Source organism: Cavia porcellus, unplaced genomic scaffold (assembly GCF_034190915.1).
Source record: "Cavia porcellus strain 051 isolate PalLab524CR breed Dunkin Hartley unplaced genomic scaffold, mCavPor4.1 scaffold_20, whole genome shotgun sequence".
Taxonomy (NCBI): Eukaryota; Metazoa; Chordata; class Mammalia; order Rodentia; family Caviidae; genus Cavia; species Cavia porcellus.
The window spans coordinates 40,595,475-40,621,542 of NW_026947503.1; the positions used below are offsets into that span (position 1 = coordinate 40,595,475).

General features: G+C 35.9%; 1 protein-coding gene across 1 annotated transcript in view; it reads right to left on the bottom strand.

The window, feature by feature from the left end:
* Positions 1 to 5,499: 5,499 nt before the first annotated feature.
* Pik3c3 (phosphatidylinositol 3-kinase catalytic subunit type 3) overlaps positions 5,500 to 26,068 on the bottom strand; it is a 119,286-nt gene continuing 98,717 nt past the window's right edge. The window contains exons 23-25 of the mRNA XM_003474000.5: positions 21,472 to 21,562; positions 15,209 to 15,334; positions 5,500 to 6,506 (exon numbers count right to left, since the gene is read on the bottom strand). Of these exons, the coding sequence (XP_003474048.3) occupies positions 6,492 to 6,506; positions 15,209 to 15,334; positions 21,472 to 21,562 (232 nt within the window). The 3' untranslated portion in view covers positions 5,500 to 6,491. The remainder of the gene's footprint in view (positions 6,507 to 15,208; positions 15,335 to 21,471; positions 21,563 to 26,068) is intronic.

The following is a 26,068-nucleotide window of genomic DNA, read 5'->3' on the forward strand; positions in this document are numbered from 1 at the left end:
GATAAAAGCACTTTATGCTACTAAGTATGTAGGAAAAAAACTGATCCATTTTGTGGACTTTACTGTATACCTTGAAGTAACTAATACTATTAAAAGCTAAGGAGATTAGTGATTTAAAAGACATACTGTGAAACTATGTACATCAAGAGAAAAAAAAATATAGGATTCTTAATAGCTGTGGCCTTTAAATTGTTATAACCATAGTTATACAATATATTTTGTAGGTTATGGACTTCTAGCTATATAGTCTTCATATTCCTTTAGAATTTGTACATCATATCCTTCTCATCCTCCTGTAGCCCTATTTGTCTAACCAGACTCCTCTTGGGAAACATGAGAAGCTCTTCCCATCAAATAACATACAGATCTGGTGATTCCACCCTCATGTAAAACCTGATTTTTTTCTTCTATTCATTCAATAATTACTTATTGAGTCTTACTATTTCAGGTATTGCACTACACGCTAGTAAATAAAAGATACAAAGAAAACTAAGAGGTAACTACATTAACAAATATAAATTGCTTGTCAGATTGGCAAAGTTTACAGACACTGATCAAGTAGTATATAAGAAAAAGGACATATTCATGAAGTGTGAAGGTATAAACTAGCATAGCCTTTTGAAATGCAGATTGGAATTATCAAAATTTTAACTGCGCATATGGTTTTTATGAGAAATTCTATTTCACTAACTCTATCTACAGAAATATTCATAGCATGCACAAAAGATGTACAAGAATGATCACTGAAGTGTTATTTATAATTGAGAAAATTTGGAAAGGATCTGTGTTCCTGTGGTACATTTAAAAAGTTTTGCTACATATGTTACAGAATAGTCACCTTTCAAAATGCAGTGAATTTCAAGTAATATAATTTAAAAATTTGATTATACAAAAAGCAGTTGTAAAAATTCTGTTTAATAAGACACATGGAGGTACAACCCGCATATAAATGCATACAAGGGGGATCGGAAAGGGACAGAATCAAACTGCTGACCCCCACTCTCTATGTGAGGTAGAAAAGGAGGGTTGGAAAGGGATACTGAGGCTTTTCTCTGTATTGTTAATGTTTGGATTGAAAAGATTCAGAGGATGTTGAATTATTTTAAAGTCCTCAGCAAGGATAGCTTTTTTTCCATCCAGGTATCCTTGTTTAGCTCTGTTCTGAAACAATTAAAATGTGGGTCATTGCCACTAATTTCAGTGACTTTGAATTTTTCCATTTACATAGCATTTCACCTTTTGAATGGTTTTCACAGGGAGGCTTTCCTTTGTTCCAATCTACTTAACATTCTACAAAGCTCTAAATTTCAAATCCTAGAAAACGGTAGGGATTTTATTTAAATGCTGGTCAAGACTTTGTATGTCTTCCTCAGCAGTATTAAAATATTCATGCGGTCCATTGTGAAACTCAAATGTGTAACTTATGGGCTAGCCAACATCTGAGAACTTCGACATCTTTGAAATGTTACAAGTTCATCATTCTTAGTCACAGGAGCAGAATGTTCTTTCAGTCAAAATTATTAATCCCTTTCCTACCATTTTCTTCAGTTTCCTTAACAGAAATGCTCTTATACTTTACATTTCCTTCAACTTTTGCTTCAAAGATTTCTTTGGGATGTTCAACATTTTTATTTTTTTAAAAACTGGATTATTAAAATATAATTCACACAGCCATAGTAAAAAAAAAAAAAAAAAAAAAAAAACACCTATTGTTAAAGAGAACAATTCCATGAATTTTAAAGTAGAATTATTCAAGAGTGAAGGGGATGATGCAGGAACACCAGACAAGACACAGCAGAGGCGGCAAAGCCCAGGGCCAGGGAGTCCCCGCAGGGTGGCCCAGGCTACAGCATGGGTGGAGGCGAAGACTTTGCGGCTCCCTTGTCTGCCTGGCTGTTATGTAACAGAAAGGCAACATTTTTATTTTCTTAAAACTAGATTGTCAAAATACAATTCACACACCCATATTTTAAAAAAAAACCATTTTTAAGAGAACAATTCCATGAATTTTAATGTAGAATTGTTCAACTATCACCAGAGCAGTTTGAATTTCTTCATAAGTCCCACCAACACACTTCCCAGTCTATTTTTCTTCCCACTTCCAGCCGCTGACAATCTGGAACCTGGTTTCTGCCTCATATTACCATTTTGAGCTTTACAGTTTAAACATAAACATCCCCACAAATTCTTGGGTGTGTGTGGAAGGTAGCCAGAACATGGGTGCTGTCCTCCTCCTGGAGTCAGCGAAGGATGTGCTGTTAGGGGCGGGGCCCGACCCCAGCTGTATTATGTCCTCCGGTCTTCTCCTCTGGGTTCTCCACTTCCTGACAGCCATAAAGCGACTTCTTCCTCTGACATGAGCCTCTGCCATCCCACTTCTGCCTTGGAGACAGCTGACCATGACCATGGACTAACTAGGAGCTAAAATAAACCTCTCTTCCTTTAATTGTGTGTGTCAGTGTTGGATCTAGTAACTAGAAAGTGATTGAAAGAAAAGAACTTAAAACTTGTTTACGTGTGGGTGGTGTGTTTAAAATATTAGCACCATACTTTTGAAATTTACAAACTGGAAGGGAGGCATACAACTGTAATGCAGTGCTCAGGAGACTGAGGCAGAGAATCACCTGGATTCCAGGGCCAGCCTGCCCTATTCAACGAGACTCTCAGAACAACAACAAAAACACATATATTGAGATTTATTGAAATTCTTAATTACTCAGTGGTTTTCTTTCATTTGGTAACTGTTATCTTATTGTATGAATATATCACATTATTTTTATTCACTCGCCAGTTGATGATCATTTGAATTGCTCCATTTTTATTCTACCATTATGAGTCATGCTAAGAAAAATTATGTGAGTCTTCCATGTGGACATGTTCTCATTTTCTTGAGTACAAGAACTGCAATATTGTCTGCTGTTTTTAATTAAGCTTTAAAAAACTCAAGAAATTTTCAATTGCATTTAAAAGAGGATTTCTTTTTTTCCCTCCAAATCTTTTTTTTTTTTTTTTTTTTTTGTAATTTCTAGAAGAAAAAGTTAAAAGAGAAATTTCAAAGCACGCCAATCAGGGGCAACAATGGTACATCCACTGCACATTGTTTTCCAGAAAGGGATTTTGATAAAGAATTATAAGGATGATAAGCTTTCTTGAAGGAAGATAGGTGAGGAGTAAAGAAGAATGGACAGTACTGTGGTTCTGCTGAGTAAAAGTAGGCAATGAGCCCTTACTACATCAGACAAAAGGGTAACTTTCTGCTTTGGTCACTATGTTTTTACTGCATGCAGGAATATGAACTGTGGGGTTTGCCACAGGGAGCAGAACCAAGGAAACTTAACAAGGAAACTTCCCTACTCAGAATTGGGGGGCCTTGCAACATTTGCCTGGGAAGAAATTAAAGATTTGGGAGACTACTGATTTCCTATGCACTTCACATTCTTCTCATGTTGTTTTTCATAAAGTTATATGGAATACAATGTTTACTTGTGATCAATGCTCTTTCAATGTTTGCCCTTACCAGAATTTAATAGTAATGTATAAAATAATTTATTTGGACTTTCCCACTAGAAATACTTGCTACTGTAATATCCATGCAAATTCTGGAATTTATAAAGGTTAACAATTTTACCTTACAAAGAGTTAAAAAGAAAGGGCCAGTAACAGCCTGGTCATATCTAGCTGTGCCCACTTGTTTATTGTTTGTGGCTGTGTTTCCATTTTAACAGAAGAGATGAGTTGCTCTTACCCAGATGGAGGGCTTCCCAAAACTGGAAATATTTACTATGCTGGCCCTTGCTAGCAAAAGTCTACTAAAATCTGAAATATGAGAAACTATTATAACAAAAATATCCAATTTCACTAAATGCTAGTTAAAAAGCTATAAATAATTCCAGAAGTTCAGAAGATAAAAAGATCATTTTTTAACAGAGCAAGTTAGAAAAAATTTTTGGAGGATATGCCAACACAAAATAGGAAAAGAATTGAATACATAAAAGGATCAAAAACTGGGCCACATAAATGGTATAAATGAAGGAAAGAAAAAGCAAAGTGGAGGATAGATCTTGCTAATTAGATACAAACTCTCTTTAAGATTTTTTTTAAAAGAGGATCAAAACAAACCAGTGTAAGAGACACAGGACTAAAAACATTACAGAATCAACAATAGTTACCATCATGCCTTTTGATGCCTTCAGAACAGCTGCAAATAACTTTGATCACAGTAAAAATCAAACAGAATAGAAACAATAAAAACAAAACAATGAAGGTAATAAAGCACTTTCAAATAAGCCAACAGTAAATCCAAAATTGCTACCATAATATATCCTGCTGTCTTTGAAATAGCTATTCCTGTCAATGAATTTAAAATAATCAAATGAAACAAAAGAGAATAAAACCTAACCCAACAAAACAATGGAAATGATATAGGACTTCCAAAACAAGACCACAGAGAGTCAACAAGATCCTTCCCTAGATGCCACATAGGGCACTGCTATCCTCTGAACCCGTGATCAGACCACTGGCCCTCGACCTGCAATGTTAGTGAAATACCAAAGCATCACAGGCATCCCATTGCATTTCACCTCATAGTTATCATCACAGCCTGTGTTTCTCCATAAGCCAGTTGCTTATGGCGCAAGGGATGAGGGGGATTGTTGTTTGCCAGTCCGTGTGCTGGAAGGGGCCGGGGTCTGGCTGTTCTGGTTCAGCAGCAGCCCGCGCGTGCTGCTGGTTCCCAGACTGAGCTTGCTTCCTAGTGTGGTCCTGTTCTCTCTAACCCAGTCCAAGAATGGCACTGAGTAACAGGGAGAGGCTGGGGTCTGGCTGTTCCAGTCCAGTTGCAGCCCACATGTGGCGTTGGTTCCCAGACTGGGCTTGCTTGCTGGTGTGGTCTCGTTGCCTCCACCCCTGGTCTGTGAAAGGTGCTGACTCATGGGAAGAGGCTGGGGTCTGGCTGTTTCAGTCTGGTGGTGGGCCTCGCAGAGCACTGGGTCCCAGACTGGAATAGTTTCTCGTGTGGCCTGTCTTAAGATGGTTAACAAAGGTCTTTTACCATGTTTCTAACCTGTATGTATATTTTATATGCCACATGTCTCTAGGATATCTTGCAATCATAAGCTGGTAATCTTATTTTAATCGGGAAGCTCAGAGAAAACATTATTGTAAGTGATGAAATTCTCAGAAGCTGTCCTGTAAGAAAGGACAGAAAGGCAGAAAGCTGCCCTCTTTCTTGCCATTTGGAATTTAACATTTATTCAGCAGTATAAGAATATTATTTTTCTAAGACAAACTCATATGATTATACAACACATTAAGCTATAAAAATTATTGGGTTGCTCATATCATTTATGTAATATTCCTTTTTTCTGAAGTACCATGAGGCGAAAAAGTCATATTGATTAGTGAAGCTTTAGTCTTAAAAGATAAATACTATTTTGCTTATGACAACATGTATTACATTAACATGTCTAGGTAAGTTATTCCAAAAAGCTCACAACTCAGTTTGCATCAAAAAAGAATTTATTGAAGAAAGATAATTTATTTTTTCTCACATGAATATGTAAAAATATCACACTCAGTACTAAAATCTGGCCATACTACTTTTTGGTCTGATATTCAGATTACTACATTTTCATATTCTTCTTTACACAATTAACTGAGGAAAGCTGTGAACAGTAGTCCAAAAAAATAGAGTATTAAAGAAAATGACTACCTTTCTGAAATACAAGTAATTTTTGCTTGGATGCCCCTAACTGGCCTTCTTTCTCCACTTCTGCATGTGGCAGCCACACAGCTCTCTCTGAATTGCGACTCTCCCGGTGGTTGCTGCATCTCAGCACAAAGAGTCGCAAAGTGGCCCAGCACTGCTGTGGCAGTGGTTTACAGGGCCAGGGCCCAGGGCGGCAAAGTGCAGACCCACATGATGGCAGACAGCACCTGAGCCCCTCAAAGTCTTAGGCAATCTTTCAACTGAAAAAGAATGAGATACAATGCAGAAAACCTAAGTAAATTTAAAAATAAAGCTTTTAATACGTAAATTAGCAAAAAACTAGTTAACAAAGGGGGGGGGAAGGAGAGAGAGAAAGAAAAATAAAACTAATTCTGAGGTGAAAAATTAATCCACATTCATGTAACTGATGTCTTGACATAAAAATGTGGGGGTGACAATGACACCTGAAGCTTAGACATCAAATGCTTTACTATTTCAACACCAAATTCCTCCAAAATTCTCATAATATATATATAATCCTGGAATAAACTTATCACGTCTTTTATTAACAATGTATACATTAAAAAACAAATATATACAAATTTTAAAGCAAGTCCATTAGGACCATATTTACACAATGACGTCCAAGGACATGGAATTCAGGCAACGCGTCACTTCTAGAAGTTTTCTCTTCCTTCTTTGTTACACCGAAGTCTTCATTAGACACTGGTTGCTTCTAATGTTATCTTACTGATCCAAACAGCTTGATAGCCCAAATCCAGGTTCATTTCCTCCAGTACTACAAAAATTAAAAACAAATAAAAGGAAAATAATTCATATTACCATTCATGAAGAAAGATAAACAGTAATCTATACTTTCTAAAAGACTTCTACTAAAATGAAAAGTGAATTGTGATTAACTGTAATGTACAGGATTCCCCAAGGAAGGGGTTAAAAATCAATTTATGTAAGAAAATACTGAGGGAAGAGCTGTTTGCTGATTGTGAGCTCAAAATAACACAAATGTGGGAAGAAAAAAGAAGACGAGGTAGGAAAATGAAAGAAGGAAAGAAAGAAAGGCAGACACACAGAAAAAAGACAGACAGACTAACATCCAGCATCAGGAAGACACAATTCTACAGCTGTCTGTGGCAGCTAGATGACCGATACAGTAGGCAGTGTGTAGGTGCTCCCACTGCACTGTTTTAGAGTGATTCCAGAGTGTGACCACTGAATTCCACACATGGTCTGAAAATGAAAACAAAGTAGGTAGTATTGAAAGCACTGAAGAAGTCCAGAGAACAGTTATTTTGGGGCCAACACAGTAACAGTGTTTAATATTAGGGAACCAGACAGAAGTAACACTAACCAACATTTCTTGGTCTTGGTGAATAAAACATGAAGTCATCCACATTGCATGCGCTCTTCTGTTGTTTCTATGAACTTCATCTTATTATGTATCCCAGAGAAAAAGTGAAGGAAAAAAGCCTTGCTGACAAATGTGTCTGTGTCTTTGTGTTTATGTAAAAGTATAAACATTACCCAAGATGTTGACTGATTTTAATGTGATACCATTGAAAATGGCAATTTTGAGAAAGAATATGGCAAGATTTATTTCTAACGCAAATACATGGAACTTGCAAGTTAAGTAGATTCACTAATGTAGTATTAGAGAAAATAAGATTCTTAAAGAAATGACCTGTTAGATGTACTTAGTACATGTCTCTTATCCCAGCACTCTGGGAAGCTGAAGCAGAAGGATTACAAGTATGAGCCCATCCTGAACAACAAAGTGACTTAGGAAGACCGTGCCTCAAGATAAAAATAATTTAAAGTGACATGCTGTTAGTCTGAATATCCTGGAAGCACTTTAGAAGTAAAAACTGCATGTGTGTATAAGTATGTTTGTATGAGAGAGAAAAATGCTGCTCCTGAATAGATGGTCTCTCATGTGTTTCTTAAACACCTCAAAATGTGTCTATGGGAAAAATTAATACTGTGTAGCAAAGTCAATCCCAAAACACTCCAATTCCTATACATTTGAAGTGTTACTAAAGGTTTAACCTAACACACAGTGGGCAAAGGAATGGTTAGTATAAAACTGATCCCAATAAAAGCCATCAGTGAAGCACACAGGGCCAAACCGTACCAAAGAATATACTTGCGGGTTAGAAAACCTTTCTTAGAAAGATAAAAGCCAAGGAGCATGAATGAAAACTGGTAATGCATTTCAGCTGAAAACAAGCAGTCCACTGACTGCTATTCCAATACTTAACTAGTCAGAGGACCTCGACCTTATCTTGTGGCCAGTGCCTGCTTGTTTGGGTTTTAATGAGCAGCTGGGCAGCAGCGCCAACTGCAGTGTAACAAGATAAGCTGCACGGGCCAATGTGCAGGATAAATGCTACCTCTTATGTATTATATTTATTGCAGATTAACTGTTCCCAGTGAACCCTTTATATATCATACTTTCTTGGCTGTTTGAGCAGCTCATTTTTTTCTTTTGAAGATCAGATAAAAGATTAAGGAAAGAAAAGATAAAGAGATCATTTGTTAAGTTTACAAGTAAATTTTTAAAAACACCGCTCATAACAAAACCTGTTACGTGTAATGATTTAAAATTTAGTTATAAACTGAAGAGAAACATGAGCAGTGACCTGTATGTATTTCCCCAATTCCAGGTTTATGCTTGAATCTGGGCTCTGCTGCAGATTAGCCTGTTTTTTCACCTGTAAAGCAGGCCTTGTGCATAACTACTTCATGAGTATGTGAATTAGAGAAGGAGACACAGAAAGTGTACTTGACAGTACACAGAAATACTCAACAGGCTGCAGTCATTTTTAATGTTTTCTTAGTTATTATTGTTGCTGTTATTCCTATCAAAATAATCCAAATAAATGAGAAAAGATATAAAATGACATAAAATAGTCTTGAATGATATAATGGTTAATGCATTGTTTAAACCACTAATAGGGGAATCATCTGGCTCTTTGGAAAATTACTATATTTAAAAACTAATTTTAAGGAAGGATTTTTATATGGCTACAGAATTCAGTGATTTTGTTTTGGTCCACAAAGTATGTTATAGTCCTGTTCTCTAATGGCTAAATGAAGACCATATAATGGAAACACAGAAATGACAGTCTCTCCTCTTCTTGTTAGGTCATTCTGCATTTAGCAGGCAGAGTGGAACATGATTTTACAAGCAGATATTAGTTGTTATACAGAGGCACACATTCAAAGGCCAAGACAAAGAGGACTAGAGAGAGTCTACATATTAAGCATGGAGTCACAGCGCTGGCTTAGCAAAGGCCACTTGGCAGTACTCAAGGATATATGGCTTTTGACTTTAGCTGAAAGCACTTAAGTAAGGTACCTAGGAGTTAGTTTTTAGAGATCAATTATAGATACACAGAAGTTTCAAAAAACAAAAACAAGAGAACATGAACATGTGTGAGTCATCAAAAAAGGGAAAAAAATAGAAAGCTAATATTGCAAAAACAAAATACAGAGAGACCTATACTTACACTTAACAGGAATATTAATAATGCTTTAAATGTGTAATGCTTTTGTTTTGCATTTACACATTCAGATAGCTGTGTCACAGCTAAAGCGTAAATGCCACTTCATTTTTAAAGGAGGATGATAAATTAATGAAATGGGGTTTTACAGACATTTTATTAAGCTAATTATATGTTTGTTAAAAGTGGGTTTATGCTTTAGGCAGAAAATGACACTATATTTATTACTTACCTGCTTGCTTACCATCAGGAGTTAAAATAATACCACACAATAAAACATGGGACTTTAAATTTTTGAAGAAAGAAAAGACAAATCCTTGTGTATAATAATTTTCCTTTAATACAGTGGGCATTAGCTGACATATGACCCTCAAGAAACTCCTTGTAACAATTTTTCTTTTATACAGAGGGTATTAGCTTATATATGGTACTTAGTTTCATTAATTTATCATGCAAAACCAAACATCGAATGAGGTTCGCAAATAAAGATATTATGGCGTATTTTATTTAAGAGTAAAAAAATTAGGATCGGGAAGTATAACTAATATTTACTGTTAATTACATTTGTCATTATTGAAAACATTTAAAATGAAATTTCTCTGACCCATGAAATAGTAACTCAAAATTCTAAAATATAATATAAGATTATTATCAGTACAAGTACTAATTTTGAAAGGTCAGTGTTTTCCTGAAGGTGCACAAAAACCTAGTTCAAATGAAGACACATGTGTATACATAGTTCTCACACTGATTACAGAGCACAGGCTCTCCAGGGAGAAATTCAAGCAGAGTAAGCCACACCATTTTTCTAGTTTTCCCTCTCATTTTTGTTAGTTTTGACCCCCAGCCCCACAACACTGGCTCTTCCCTTTAAGCTAAGGTGAGTGGTCTTTAAGAACATATGACTATGTATTCCTGTGCCCCTCTGCTTGGACCTATACTTTCCTCCTGTAATATAGCAGGGTCCTGACTAAGGACTCTTGTAAATGGTCAGCAATGATGTGTTCTAGTATCTTGAACTAGAAATCAGGCAAATTTCCTAACTTCAATGTACTCATACTGTTTTACCATCATTCTGTATAAAAATGCACCTCTGATCTAATCTACAGAGATTCAATTAGTTTTAATATGTAGTATGATGAATGAAAGCCAACTTCACGCACCACACTTTTGGTCAGTGAAGAGAGATACAGATGGAAAATCACACAGAGGGGAAACACACGGCAATATGCTTTACAACTGTAGGTAATACACACGATGAGACCTTTATGCCTCCTAAGAAGACCAGCCCTTTAAATATCATTTTGCAGAGAAGACAATTCTCATAATATAATTTCAAAGACAATGACCCAAATAAAATGTTTTTCAGTGGAAAATTTATACTATTAATAGGCAGGTGTTGCTAGGCAACTAATATTGCAGTGTTTAATCTCTACCCTTCCCAAGAAATTGCATGATGGAAGAAAATAGCCTTTTCAGTATTTCGGGTAATAGCTATATCTGACAATTCTTTTTCTTCTCTTAGGATATAATTTTCTAATGTTGAAATAGCTGTTAACTTTTGTTAACACGTATCAGTCTATCCCCATTTTTAGTAACTTGGATGAATAATGCACAATATTAATTAGAATGTGTTAAAATATATACCAGTTAATCAATTAGCAATATTGCATCATTATAATAAACAGTATGACTGACAAAAATCAGTTGATCAACAGAATCTGAGTGTGTGTATTTTATTAGCATTACTTGTTTCTTTTTTGAGACAGGGTTTTGTTATGCAGGCCTTGAATTCACTGTGTAATCCAGAACAGCCTCAAACTCATGGAAATCGTCCTGCCTCAGCCTCTTGAGTGTTGGGATTACAAGTATGTGCCACCATGTCTGATTACTATTAATTCTTAAGGGAAAAAATCATATATTTTTGTATGTATTTCTTTATAAAGTATAGACAGATAATAGGAAATACGGAGAATAGACTTTTGCAAATAGGAAGAGAACCAAAGATGGAGGGAGGGGAAAGAAAGGGGAAGGAAACAGGACACAAAAAGAGTTAAGATGTGTTATATGTATCACTTCAAAGATGTAGAAACTAAGGCCCACAGATACTGGCAAACCAAGACCCTCTTTATTACTACTATCCCCAAATAATGATGTCGCCCCATTTAAATCAGGCTCCCCCTCCCCCGTGTTGGGGACTGATTTTTCAATTTTGAGACAGAATCTAAGTTACCGAACTGCCCAACCTTGGCTCAAACTTGCACATTCTCCTGCCTCAGCTTCCCAGAGTGCTAAAATTGTAAGCATGCACCACTGAGCCCAGCTATACTCCATCTTTGATACAATTAACAAAATTATTTCTTGTATTCTGAGATCTGCTAACAAAGTTAAGTTTTTATGCAAATTAGTGACAGAATTTCTAGGCCATAAAAATAAAGTATGCCTTGGGCTGGGTTTTAGCTCAATGGCACAAGCATCTGCCTGGCAAACATGAGGTTAAGAGTTCGAGTCTCAGTACCAGAAAGAAAGCAAGCAAGCAAGCCAGCCAGCCAGCCACTAGCTCATTTAAGAGAATTTGAAGGTTCAAATTTTACGCTGGAGCATATTAAATGAATGGCAGTTAAATCTTCAAAGATCCACACTTAATTCCTTTCCCTTGCATACAAACCCTCCCCTCTCATCAAGAGGCACATTCTGTTTCTTCTCCTTGTGAATGTAGGTGTCCTTATGACTTACTTTAAGAGGCCCGTCACTTCTATACTCACTTTCGGGGAAGTCAGTCACATGCACCAACTCAGATCAGACCACTAAGAAGTGAGAGAAGCAGAAGAGGCCCTCCATGGAGCACCACCATGCCACAAGACATGTGGCTACATCCCAGCTGGGCCTTCCAGAAAAGCCTCACCCACCACCAGCTGAATGCAGCTGTACAACTGAACCCAGCTGAGATCACTAGGAACAACAACACAAATCACTCCATGGCTGGGCTTCAGTAGTATTCCTGATTGAAGAATTTTAAGAAATAATAAAGCATTATTATTTCTTAAGCCCATGAATTTAAGCTGGTTACTCAGCAACTGATAACAGAAATGTGGCAGTAGGCATCAGCACTAATATCATGTGTAAAGGTTTAGCTTTTTATTTATTGTAACTGACCAGGAGATGAAGGAGAAAAACTAGGACCTCTAAGTATGGAACAAGGAAAATCAAATAGAAGAAAAATGTGTACAATTGTAGATAAGGACTGGGTAAAGTAAAATATAAATAACTGTGAAGGGCAAATCCCTTGATATAGAAACATGAAGAAAAGAAGTTTCTGACCCCAAGTACATTATAACTAGTTGAGCTTAAAAGAAAAAGTGCATATACGGAGAGATGGAAATTAACTTGATGATGGAAGGTGCAAGCAGAAAAATTTCTCTGACAGGTAATATAGTGGTGAACAAGATAATGAAAATTAACAAAATCCAATAGAATGACTTTTCCCTTCCTTTCCCTCTCCTCCTCCCTCCCTTCCTGTTTCCTTCTCTCTCTCTCTCTCCATCTGTCTCTCTTTCATAGTACTGGATACTGAACCGAAGTCATTTACAATGAACTTCATTCCCTGCTCTTATTATTTTCTTTATTTTTATTCTTGAGACAGTTGGCTCAGTAAGTTGCTACATTGTCCTGGATGTGTGGGAACTCCCAATTCTTCCTCAGTCCTCAGAGCACTGGGATCTGGGATTACAAATGTGAATCACCACACATAGCTCAAGAGAAATAGTTTCAAACATAATAAATGTAACCGTCAAAAGTTTTGGGTTTATACCTAGTTCTCATGCCTCTTTTTAATCATATGATACTGAGTAAATCATTATACCTTTCTGGGACCCCCTACCCCAATAAATGTATAATACTCTACTAAATCTACCATTAGTTAACAAAAATGACTGACTTGGACAAGTCAGTCCTACTGAGTCACAGTTTACATTTGCTAAATGGTTGGGATTTATGACCCATGAAGCAGAGGGTAGCAGTTATGATATATAAACAGAATTCAGATTGCTCAGGGAAAATACACTGTTTTTCAAGCCAGAAAGAAAAATTCTAGCAATTAAGAACTTCACATTTTAGGAGTTAAAATATAACCCAAATATCTATAGTAGAAACCAAATATTAGTGGAATTGTTATTAAAAAATTTGTGCTGGCCTGAATTACCCATGGCGCATGGAGACTGTCCCATTGGGTAGCTTGTAACACTTTATGGTATAATCACTTTAATTGGTCTTCTTACTAATAAAATTAATTAAGGCTACAAATGGACCAAATCTTGTTAGTTGCTTGAATTTAATTACTGCCCAAATATAAATATTAATACTATTCATACCAATTTAAAATTATTACACTAATGAACAAGTTTCTTTCATTACATTAAAAGAAATTTATTTATATTCTTGAAATTCTTTAAAACAGTTTAACATAAAGGTAGCTGATCGGTGCAGCGTACACCAAATGTCAACGTACTGACTGCTTCTTCAGCTACAGTGGCACCTATTTTTTAAGACAGCCATGCATGTCTGACTAATGGCTCACACTGGCAGGATGACAGAATTCAAATCTGAGTCTCATGGCACTGAGATATCAAATCACAGCCTTATCATGAAATGTTGAAGGTGTAAAGGACTAAAAAGAGTCATAGGAAGACGAATCTTAATTAAGAACAGCATTCTGGATTTTTCCGAGCACAAATTTATAGAAAGTTTGTTATTCAGAAAACGGAGCTGCTCGTGGTGACACACTCCTGTACTGTAATCCCAGCACTTGAAAGGCGGAGGCTGATCATTCCCATTAGAGACCGGCCTGGGCTACAAAGTGAGCATATGGCCAGCCTGAACTACATATCAAGACCCTGTCTCAAAAAAACAAAACAAGACAAACAATAAAAAAACAAAAACAACAAAAAAAGAAAATGGACATTCTGAGCTAAAAACATGGCAGATGCAAAGTAATCACTGAGATGAAAGACAAAGTGTTGACATGTTTTGAAATTTTGCGCTTTTTTTCTCCTTGAAATAAATAAAAAAGAGAAAAAAATAAAAAAGAGAAAAAGAGAACAAGATATTCAAAGAGAATATCAGTGAACAGCCTGGAAATACCTTAGAACACAGCACGCTAGAAAGCCTCATTTGTTAGAGACTGGACATCATTATTAGGTCATGAAGAAACACTGACAATGTTTAGACTTTTAAAAAGCAAGGAAAATCATCAATTTGTCAAAATATAATAAGTCACAACATTGAGAATAAATATTCAAAAACAGACTTAAATAGAGGGAAGAGTTATAAAAACTTTTAACTATCCAACATATCACTGAGTCAGAAAATGACAGACATAAAGAAATGATCAAAGGAACTGAAAAGGTTTGGTGACATAATGAATTTGGACTGAATTTGGAGAATCATAACACACATGCTGAGTTTAGGTGACTAGGAAAATATATTTAGTGAATGTATAGAGTCAGAAAGGAGTTCACAAGGAAAACAGTCTAATTCTTCTGTTTGTTAAAAATTTTCATAAATATTATGAAATTCATAAATAAAACTTTTTTTTGGCACCAGGAATTGAACTCACGACCTTGCACTTGCCAGGCAGGTGCTGTGCCACTGAGCTACATCCTTGGGCCAATGATGATCATCCTTACAAGCTGGTGTGAAACAGTTTCCCTATATAATCATAGCTATGATTTATGTCTAACTTGCCAAGGACTCTGCTAAACCTGAAATTGCTCCCAAGAGGGAGACATACCCATCACTCCTGTCTATGTGAGTCTTCCTCAACTTAGTCACTGCTAAGCAAAGTGGATGTTTTGCAGTTGATCTCGCACACATAGGACTTCATTTCAGCAAGCTGCTGAGAGGTGAAAAGTGTGGCCCTCTGAAGACTCAGGAGCAGTTTTTGGAGACACCAAGAGGAAGAGGCTGCCAGAGGAGCACTCACCTGGGCAATCTTGTGAATCTGTTCTACCACCGCAGCGAACAAAGCGTGGACGCTTTCATCAATCAGACTCTGTATGTAATGCACCGCCTCTTCATCCGACAAGTCCAGACGAAATTTATCCTGAACCTACAAGGCAACTGTGTATTAGTCTTTCTAATGAAGAAAAACAAGGATAATGTTTTAAACAGACAGAACAAAACTGACAGATAGTAAAGTAAGTTATTTCTATGTCAAACAAATAATTTGTAACTTTTTTAAAAACGGAATTTTAAATGCCAGCCTTTTGAGCTAGCATACTGCTTTCAAAATCAGAGAAAATGGTTTTAATCCAAAGATAAGACTTTAAAGGTAAAGATCTTTGGCCAAGGATATAGCTCAGTGGCTTCAAGCACTTGCCTGGTAAGTGTAAGGTCAAGAGTTTGATTCCTGGTTCCTCCATCCCCAAAAAAGTCAAGATCTAGAAACATTGTGTGATTCAAACTGGCACTGTTATGAATAATGTCTGTTACTTTATCACTGTTATTATGAAATGGATGTAACAAGATGAGATTATATTAACATTCTTCCCACTTTCTCTGTCATAGTTCATAAGAACTAGTCAATTGTGGCAAAATACACTAAACTAGATCTTCTAAAACATCTCCTTTACTATCATAGTGCCCTATACTTCTGCAAAAGATAGCTCATTGGGTCTAGTTTCCAATGATAGGGGAATTTTTCTTTTAGTTCACATTTATAGTTAATTTGCATCAAGTACTAAAAAAGTTAGTGTGTATATGTATCTGTATATTTGATATCCTAAAAGATAAAAACCACGGTTACTAATGATTACTTTGTACAAAACATGTATATTTGAAAGCACTATACATGTAAGATTTCATTCAACTCCCAGATGGCCCAGAAGCAGGTAATGCCAAGAAATTGCAGCAAAGAACTTATGAAACCATTCAAAGGCCACTTCAGTGATGATAAGGGGCACTCTCATAGCATTATATATAACCATTATATTTTACTCCTTTTTCCTATTATAAATCATCCACAAGTTTTTGAAAAGTAGATTAAGAATTCCCATGGAGATAAAATATGATCTATTAGCACTTTCTTTTGAGTTTGGGATTTAACTACTAGAAAGTTAGATACAAGGAGGCACAGTCTAGCGACTTATAGCCCAACTCTGTGTACTGAATGGAAATATATATACCACATGACCCTACAGTCAACAGCCAAAGGATAAAAGAGATACAAAGGAAAGAAGGAAAGGGCAGTTTAGTGGAGCTGGAGCTAAGGGTTGTCATCAGCCACTTCCTGCTCTCATTTTAGATCTCAGATAATGGTAACCATGTCCCTTGAGTTTAAGCTTTTGGTTTCCTTGATTTTTACATACAAACGGCATGTCTGACAGTTTTGAAATTATTTTTAAGGATATAAAAAATTACAGAGCCCAAGAATCAAAGCAAACCAGGCATGGTGGTACACGCCTATAATCCCAGCATTAAGGAGGCTGAGGCACTAGGACAGCCATAAATTTGAAGCCAGCCTGGCCTATGCAGTGAGTTCATGGCCACCCTGAATTACCTAGCAAGACCCTATCTCCAACAAACAAACAAGAAAGAAAGAAAGAAAACACCAAACAAAACTTTAACCTGACTTACCCAACCTTTACGTAACTGTGTGCCTGAATTATGCACAGCAAATATGTACTTAATACTAAAAAATGAAAACATCTTATTTAAAGAGGTTTAATGACATATAAATAGTTATTTGGTATGCCATTTACTGAATTAGGTTACCTGCTACTGTCCACAAGGTTCTTAAGGGATGTGCTGTAGCCTGGCATAACTGATGCCCTCCTGTGCCTGTGTATTTGACTCATGCCTTGTATTTGACCCAGTAGAGTGAAAAATTACTCAGGGTACAAATCCCATGAGAAAAGCAGAATGAGCTGTACCCATAAGAGAAAAAAATTAATCTTCTAAAAAATAAATTAATCTGCTAAACAAAGAAGCAGAATACCAGTATCAACCAAAATTAATATGTAAGATTCTAGCTAACTGGTTTCCAATAGGTATGTTTAATTTTGTAATTTTCTGCTTTAAATGTCCTACAACCCTCCAGTTCAGGGCTACTCAGTTGGACTCTGAAACAGGGGTCTATGTGAGTGGTCACCGAACTAAGCTAATAAAATTCTAAAATTTATCAAATTGGCTGCTTGGATTCCTATATTGTTTATGAATCCACTTCAGTATGAATTACTTCAACTTCCATTCTCTTTTTCCCTCAGATTTATATAATTTCTATTTACTTATCTTTAGGACTATTGATACCTTCTAACAGCACATCCAATCTGTTATTCAATTAACATTTAATTTTAGCTACTACACTTTCAGCTTCAGAACTTCCATTTCTCTTTTTTCTTTCCAGTTTTGCTGTGTTGAGATCCTCATATGTAGTTATCATACATTTATTTTCTCTTAAAACTTTGAACATACTTATAATAGGTACATTAAAGAACTTTTCTGGTATGCTGCTGTGACATCTTGGTCACCTCAGGGTGATTTTCTACTGACTGCTTCTTTAATCCATTGACTTTGTGTCACATTAGTGTTTCTTCACAAATCTAGCGATTACTATATGCTATACAACTTGAATTGTACTTTACAGACACTGTAAATTCATTCTAGCAGGCAATTAAACTCACTGAAATCAAATTCAAACACTGAATGGTGCTGAATGTTCTGCTCAGTAAGTTCCTGGCTGTGGCTTCTCCATCAGATGAGAACTTGAGTGTTGCATAGCTTTGCATTGTAAGATTTGTAAAAACTTAATACGGATTTGGGAAAGAGATGGGCTTACTTCAGTGGCTTTCATTGTTTTGTTCAAAATTTCTTTAACTTCCTCACTACTGTATTTCCCTTAACATATTTAAGTAAAATCTTCTAACATTTAAGCAAAATAATTTTACAGCAACTGCAAATAAGAACACTTTGTTCATGACCTTTTAAGCAACAATAGCAAATCTCTTGAGTATTTAAGTCCCATTTTCAGATGACTTTTACACTTAACACCATTTAATTACAGATAACAGTTTTTCATTGTAGCCTGGCACCTCACACCCAAAAGAAAGCTTAATAAAAATATACCCTTGGTGGCGTAACTTTTAAAGGAAACCTTGGACAATTCATCTGTAATAACCAAAGGACCTTAGAATGGCTACTTATGAATGATTAGAGAACCTTTCTCAAGTTTACTTATGAATAGAGAACCTTTCTCAAGTTTATTAGTTCTATGTCAATGAGTGTTCCGATCTAACTGAAAGGTCTTATTTCTTACCAAGTAATAATCAGTCATTGGATATTTTTACTTTAAAAGCAGAGATCTGCCTTATCAAATTTCCGTCCAATTTAACTTCATGGACCTCAATTTGGACACACTTTACAAACCAGAAATTCAATACCTTATTTTTCTTTTAAAAATGTGTAAATATATAATGATTATCAAATAGATCAGGGTTTTCTAATTTGAAGGTTAATTTAAAACTATAATCTTTTTTTGAGAATTTAATATGATGTTCTGAATGACAACCATCATTAAAAGACAAGAGCCTTGGCTATTCATTCTGCTCTTCTGAGAAATCTTTGGTAACTGGTATTATTCATTTTAGATTTTGCATTCTGGTAGCTGAGGTAATTCCACACTTTAGGGAGCCATACATAGAAATGTTTTAACTTATAGTAAAATATGCATTGCTGAGAATAATGGCATAAGTGCTCAGAGCAAGGAAGAATATTTTTGAAGTGGACTAATGGTGCAAAGTTTTTTACTGTAATCTTTATTTATAAATAAACAATTGCTGTGCTTTCAGATCATGCCATACTGATTAACTATTTACGGCAATTTCTGCCAAATGGCCTTATTCACCTAGTGTGGCACCGTGGACTTCTCATTTTTCTCCAAAGTCAAAACAGCCATGTGAGCTGAACATTTTGAACTGACTCAGGCCACAGAGGAAGCTGTGAGAGGGCAAGGAAGGCTGCTCAGAACCTGACTTCCGGAACTGCTTCAACAGTGGTAGGAATGAAGGGAGAGGTGTGTGTAAAAGAAGCAGGAAGTGATAAGAAGGTGTCTTTGTTTGTTATTATTTTTAAAAAATATTTAAACATTCACTAAATATTTTGATCACATTTTTGTATTTTGGGATTGACTCTCACTAACTCAATTTCATATTTTTGGTATTTCTGGACAATCATGCTACCAACTCTGATTAACAAAAACACCTGTGATAAAATTGTTTCTAAAAAACTGAAAAGAAAGTAATACTCCAAATTAAAAAGAAAAAAGATTATTATTGAACTTCGTTTTGATCACTCATTTTGAAGAGTCTGTACTTGTTACAAGGCTTCAGTCTCAAAGACACTGCTTTGTTTAACTGGCTTTGATTCATGAGACCAAGACAAAAAATTTTCCAGTTTGTAACCTTTTGAAATGATGTCAGAAATCATTATTTTATCCAAGTAAAAAAAAATCTACATGAATAAAATATCAATCCAAAGCACAAAAATCAGCTAATTCCAGCATAATTTTCTAATACTCTTCAGATTTTAATGTCACCTTTAGGTACAATTGCTTATTTCACATTCTTGATAAAATATCAGAAAGCACAGAAACCTTTAATGAAACATATACTAAAATATACTTTTAAAATGCTTTAACTTTATTGAAACTAGAATAAAAATATGAAGAGTGCTAGTATGCCAAATGATTAATGCTTTTGTTTTTACTTTTTTTTCATAAAATAAATTGCTTTATGTTTTAAAAGACAGTACTATAGTTGGTAACAAAAAAAGGAATTATCAGAATCTCCTAGAATAGACATATTGCAAAGGTCTAATAAAACTGGCCAAAGAAACTGTCTGACTCAGTTTGACAAATACTGTTAAAATTTCATAAATGACTTCTGAATATTCTGTAGTCAGGGAACAGTGAATGTATAACAGAGATAAGATGAATGGATTTAAAATAAACAGAACACAGACTTTGAATAGAGCAGATGCAAACAAAAACAGCAACCACATTTGCAATCTGGTGGAGTCATTGATTATAGCTAAGGAAAATTTCACCAACCAACTTTGTATCTTGACAGATGAGCATTAATCAATAAACATTAATGAAATGACAAAAAAATAGGACATGCCAAAAAATGAGTGTGAAAAGTGGTCCATTTCCTTCCTCTTAGAGGAAAAGAAAATTTTATTGACTAGTGCTAGTGGATAAAAGAATAAATGAAAAAAATCAGTATTTTATTTGCTTTATTGAAAAAAGAATCCTAAAAAATTATAGTCTTCCTAAGGTGGTTAAATAGCAAAACATTTAAAATTTCTCTCATTGCTTACTAAAGATGTATAAACTGAGAAAAAAATTAGTCTTGTTCATGGTAAATTATAGAGGTATTTAACAATGCTCAAAGTCAGTCATAGTAGAAATTAGGGCTTTCTGGTGCCGCCTAATATTTTCAAACATCACAGCAACTCCATCTCAGACACTGCTACTGTCCTTCAGAGATTTCACCCTTCTGTAAGTTAAAACAAAACAAAACAAAAACTATACTATCTTTCTTTGAAGTTCAGTATGACAATCATCTTGGTGTTTAGCACCATTTTATAATACCTTTGGGTAAAAAATGTGCTTTACATATCCATTCTTCTTCCTATCCCTTGACAGAATGCAAGGTTAAGGTAGCAGCAAATAGCTCATCATCCACACGCTGGCTTTCCTTTGCTGCTCTCTCTTTAGGCCGAGTTTAGAAGCAAGTCTCTTATGCCTCTGACACAGGAAGAAGCCCCCATAACAAGAGTACGGATGGGAAGGATAGAATTTCTATTTTCCCATCTACGTTACCATATGCTTCGTATGTTTCACCTGGGGATACCAGGAATCAAGTATCTATTTGCAAATTAAAGAAAAACTTAAAACTTTCACGGTAAAGGAACAATTTTAGTAGTGAGCTCTCTTTCCACATACGGCAATCACTTCCTGTGACTATGGCTGCAGACAGTGAAAGGAACACAACTGAAGTGCTTCCAGAAGACGTGAGAGATGACTGCGTTATGAAATGTAAAAAAAAAAAATTATACAAAGGAAGTTTTTTGAATTTATGTTAGTTAATAATCTACGGGCTGGGATATAAGGGGAAATGGCTGTTAAAATCCTAACATGTTTTATATATGAACAGCAGACAGTGATACCTAAAGATATACAAAAATTACCTTTTTCACAGTTTTATCTGGTTCAAGAGCAATATCTGGAATGTTTGCATCAACCATCAAGGAAAACAAGTTCAAAATCAGATTTGAATACCTAAAGAAAAGCAACAAAAAATATATAGCAATGAGTTAGAATTCAGCGTTTCTTTCTACTATCAAGAATGCTTCTAGCCAGGCATTGTGGCACACACCTGTAACCCAGCACTAGGGACCACCCCACCAGTTCAAGGCTGGCCTGGGCTACATGGTGGGTTCTAGGCCAACCCGAACTACACAACGAGATCCTCTTTCAAAAAACCCAACAAAACAACCCTGCAATTCTACAAGTGGTAACACTTGGATTTTACTAATGAATACTCACTATTGCTTCAACAGAAAACAACTCGAAACTGACAATTAAGATTTTTCAATGAAAGTCTTGAAAAAAATATCTTCTTCTCAGTCTTTTAAGAGCACTACAATCTAGATCCTTTATTATGGACAAACTTTTGACATACACGGAAATACACTCTAGATGGGATCAGAGAATAGTCCAGTTTTGATTTAATTAGCATCTGATATTACTGAAGATCCATCTTTGGTAAACAACGACAAACAGGGACTTCCCTTAGACTTCTTGATCATGTCGATTAAATGAATGAAAGGGAGACAGAACAGCTCATGGAGCCAAGCATGACCACACTCTGGGGGTACTAGTCAAGGTTTTAGGAATTAGTCTGATTTGGATGTTAAGTAATTCCAAATGAAGGGAAAAAAAACTTTAATATACCCAGTCATATTAAAATTGGATAAGGTATCGAAATAATAATATCTTTGCTAGCCTCTAATAGGAAGTAACAGTTTATTTTCACTAATCCTCAAAAGTCTTCCTTTGTTCTCGAACAAGAAGATTATTATTTCAAATGCTTACTATATTTATGGAGGTGCAGCTGCCCTGGGAAACAAGTAAATGAGCTTATATGGGGCTTACATCACTTCATTTTCCCTTGGACTTATGCTCTGGGTCAGTCATGATAAAAATAATTAAGGTTTGACTTTGGGAATGGACGTGAGGTTAGGAAGTTTTGGTTTTAGACAGTGTTTCTTAGCCAACTTCAGGACAAGTGTCACTACAGGTGCCTTGCACTGTCTTCTCCGGGGACACAGTACACGTTCAGTGCTGCATCACTTCTCTTCCAGCCATTTCCTATCTATAATTTTAAAATGTGCAACTTGTTATTTAAAAGCTGTATAATACTGACTTAAAATGATAATTGAATTTGTACATAAAAATGACTTTATATATATAAATGAGTTTTAAATGGTCTACTTATAATTTTTAAATTGTATCCCACCCATAAGTCAAGAGGGCCTCTAATAAAAATCTCCAATTTGATATAATCTTGTAATCAAATTGGTTGTAATCCATTTACACCCTTAAAGAAATAGTTAGGATCATGTATAAACAATTTAGCGTACCTCTAAATTAATTTCCTTGTAAGAACTGATATATGTAAACCACAGGTGTTCCACTTTTACCATTACAATTTTTTTCATTCAACCAACAAATACTTACTGAGTGGTCACTATATACATTGTTCCAGGCACTAAAGACACAGTGGTGAAGCAAACAAACAAGGTCTCTACAGGTAAGAAGTCATACAATAAACTGATTAAGAATACAATTTTATGTCTGCTTGATAAAAAGATTTTTAAAAGAAAATGAAAACCATGCCCCAAAAAACAAAATGAGGAAAATGAGTCGGAGACTGGTAGCGTGGGGAGACAGAGGACCACATGAAGAAGGTGTAGTCTTATTCCAAATGCAATGAGAAACAACTGAATTTGAAGAGTTCAGGAACAAACTGTGACAGGCATTTAAAACAATCTCAACTGGGCATTTTGTGGGGAACACAAATGGAAGAAAGGAAACATAAAACAGACCTTCAAGCAGAAAAGAAACAATACAGAGGCTAGCAGATCACATTTGAGGATATATTAATTGATACTTACATAAGACTGTTTTAGTGGAGACAGGGTGAGAGGACAGAAGGACTGAATGTCACCAAAGATAATGTGTAAATAATTGACACTAGTTATTCAGTAAAATAGAATATGCTGAAGGAAGGAGTAAAATTTTAGGCAAGGAAACAAAAATTCCATTTTTGACCAAGTTTAACATGCTCACGGTATTCTTAGTAGACATGTCGATTAAGTGATTAAATAGTCCTCACAGGGCTTATCAGAGCTGGCTGTATGATTTTGAATCTGCATTTGAATCATACTTAAAGTGACAGTATTAGATAATAATGGAAAGGAAAAACTTTAATGAGAAAGAAAAGATTCAGCATCAAGTCCTATGTAAGAAAGAAACTTCTACACGGGTCAGTATGTAGTAATTTTAAAAGAGGGAAAAAAATCAGCAAAACATTTGGTACAGATTTGATGTAAGTTATTGATTTTGATAAAGTGAGACTACTAACAAAATAGGCAGGGAAACCTTATGAAGAAGGCTGAGTAAAAAAGAAGTCAATGAAGACATGTTGTGAAGAACCTGGAGCATCAGGGCAGCAGTACACTGTTCAGCAACACTGCTGGTCTCTTCAGGGATGCAACAGGCTGACTCAGTAGGAAAAGCAAAGACCTACTCAGATGCTCATCAGTGTCCCCAGGGGGAGGGGGAAGTTCACAAACCCTCAAACTGAAAACCACCGATTTAAACCCAGCGAGGATGAAAAGACTGTTGGATTTTCTTCAGTAGTATAAGATATTCTTTAGGACACTTGAAGTAGGAAGGTAGAAAGTTCTGAGTCTAAGTTCTGAGACTTAGGATTTCCACAGCTGAGAATATAAGGATGTATGCAAATTCCTGAATATAGAAGAAAGGGTAAGAAGAGTGATTATAGATCGGGGCCATAAAATTCAGAGGAGTAAACAAGACAACATAAGGCAGATTATAAATGGTAGCAAACTGACCAGGCTGCACATAGCAATGAAGTAGAATAAGGAAACATCTAAGAAACCAGGGCTGGAGTGCAAGCCTGCAGTCCTAGCTTTTTGGCAGGCAAAGGCAGGAGGATCACTTGAGGCCAGGAATCAGAGACCAACTTGGGCAACACGAGGAGACTCTGTCTTAAAAACAAGAAAGTAAGCAACCAAAAACAGTGGTGGCGGACATAAAGTATTACTTAAGAGTAAAAACTCTGAGACTGAGACTTTTTGAAAGAAGGAGATCTACTATTATTGTTTAGAAGGTGTAGCCAAGGCTTCTCTGTGAAGGATGTCAACTCCCAAGAGGCCAATCCCTTGTGTATGCTGAAGACGATGAAGTTGTCAGTGATGAGACAGAGGCGGAGGTTAGCTGTGGGTAATATGTCTGATAGTGATTTTCAATAGAGGGCTGTGTGTGTGTGTGTGTGTGTGCGCGCGCGCGCGTGCCTTTCTTCTCTAGAATGCTAGTAAAGAAATGGTTTGGAAGCGGCCATAAGGAGCAACAGGTACACCACACCCAACCCTTCTCCTTGAAAATTAAATGATCCACTTGACAAGGCTACAAGAAATGTGCTAGCTGTCACAATGTGATGATTGTGACATCACATCTGACAATCTAATCTTTAATTATTCATACTCTGTTGATTATAAATTTTATTCCCATCTTGTCATGAGAGGAACCTGAGAAATCTACCATAGGATAACATGGGGGAGGTGGAGAATAAAAGACTCAGTTTTGAACCATCTGCTTATTAGATTCACCTTGGAAACTTCTTAAGACATCAACATCTCGCCCTAATATTAGGCTAATTAAATCCGATGGGGACCTGAAGTGTCCCCTCTCACTGCCCCAGACTCCAGGTAGTAAACAGCCAGGGTTTATGTTAAATCATCTGCCTTTTCGAAAACAGAATGTGTGTTTCTTTTATGGCTACTGCTACTAACTTGCATTTTCCATTCAAGATGGAATAACTGAACTAAAATAGAACGTCTATATTAAGTAGGGTACTCATTTAATATCCTCCACAGCAAACGATATTCAAAGATTACCAAAAATCTTTAAAGCCAGTATGGAGAAACAAAGTAACCTTAAGTATAAAAACTGATAGGGTGGGAAAATGTGCAAAACTGAGCCAAGCCATAGACAAGCACTCTATATAGGGACATGAAAAAGAAGAGACTTGGTACAGAGTTCATGAAAAATGTACTTACTCTCTGACCCATGTTTATACCAACAATTATGGTCACATTTGTCAAGTACAGATAGTTTAAATTTTCCAGGAAAAATCTTCAATACTGAAAAGAGGAATGAACTTAACTATATGAAGTGGTGTTTGCACACAGGCTAATTCCCCTACATGATATTCACTTTCATCTAATACATACTAGTTGAATAATATAACATCATTTATTTAGTAAGTGCTCTATTTCAAGGAGAGGAAACCAGGCAGTTAATGAAAAGAGGAAGATAATGAGAACAAATTCACTGATATTTGGTTACCTGTCAAATATCCTCTGAGATAAGAACCTTACTTGATAAGGTTAAATGACTTTCTACTTTTGGTACTGCAAGGTTTTGTTTGTTTGCTTTGAGATAGGGTCTTACTTTGTAGGTCAGGCTGACCCTAAG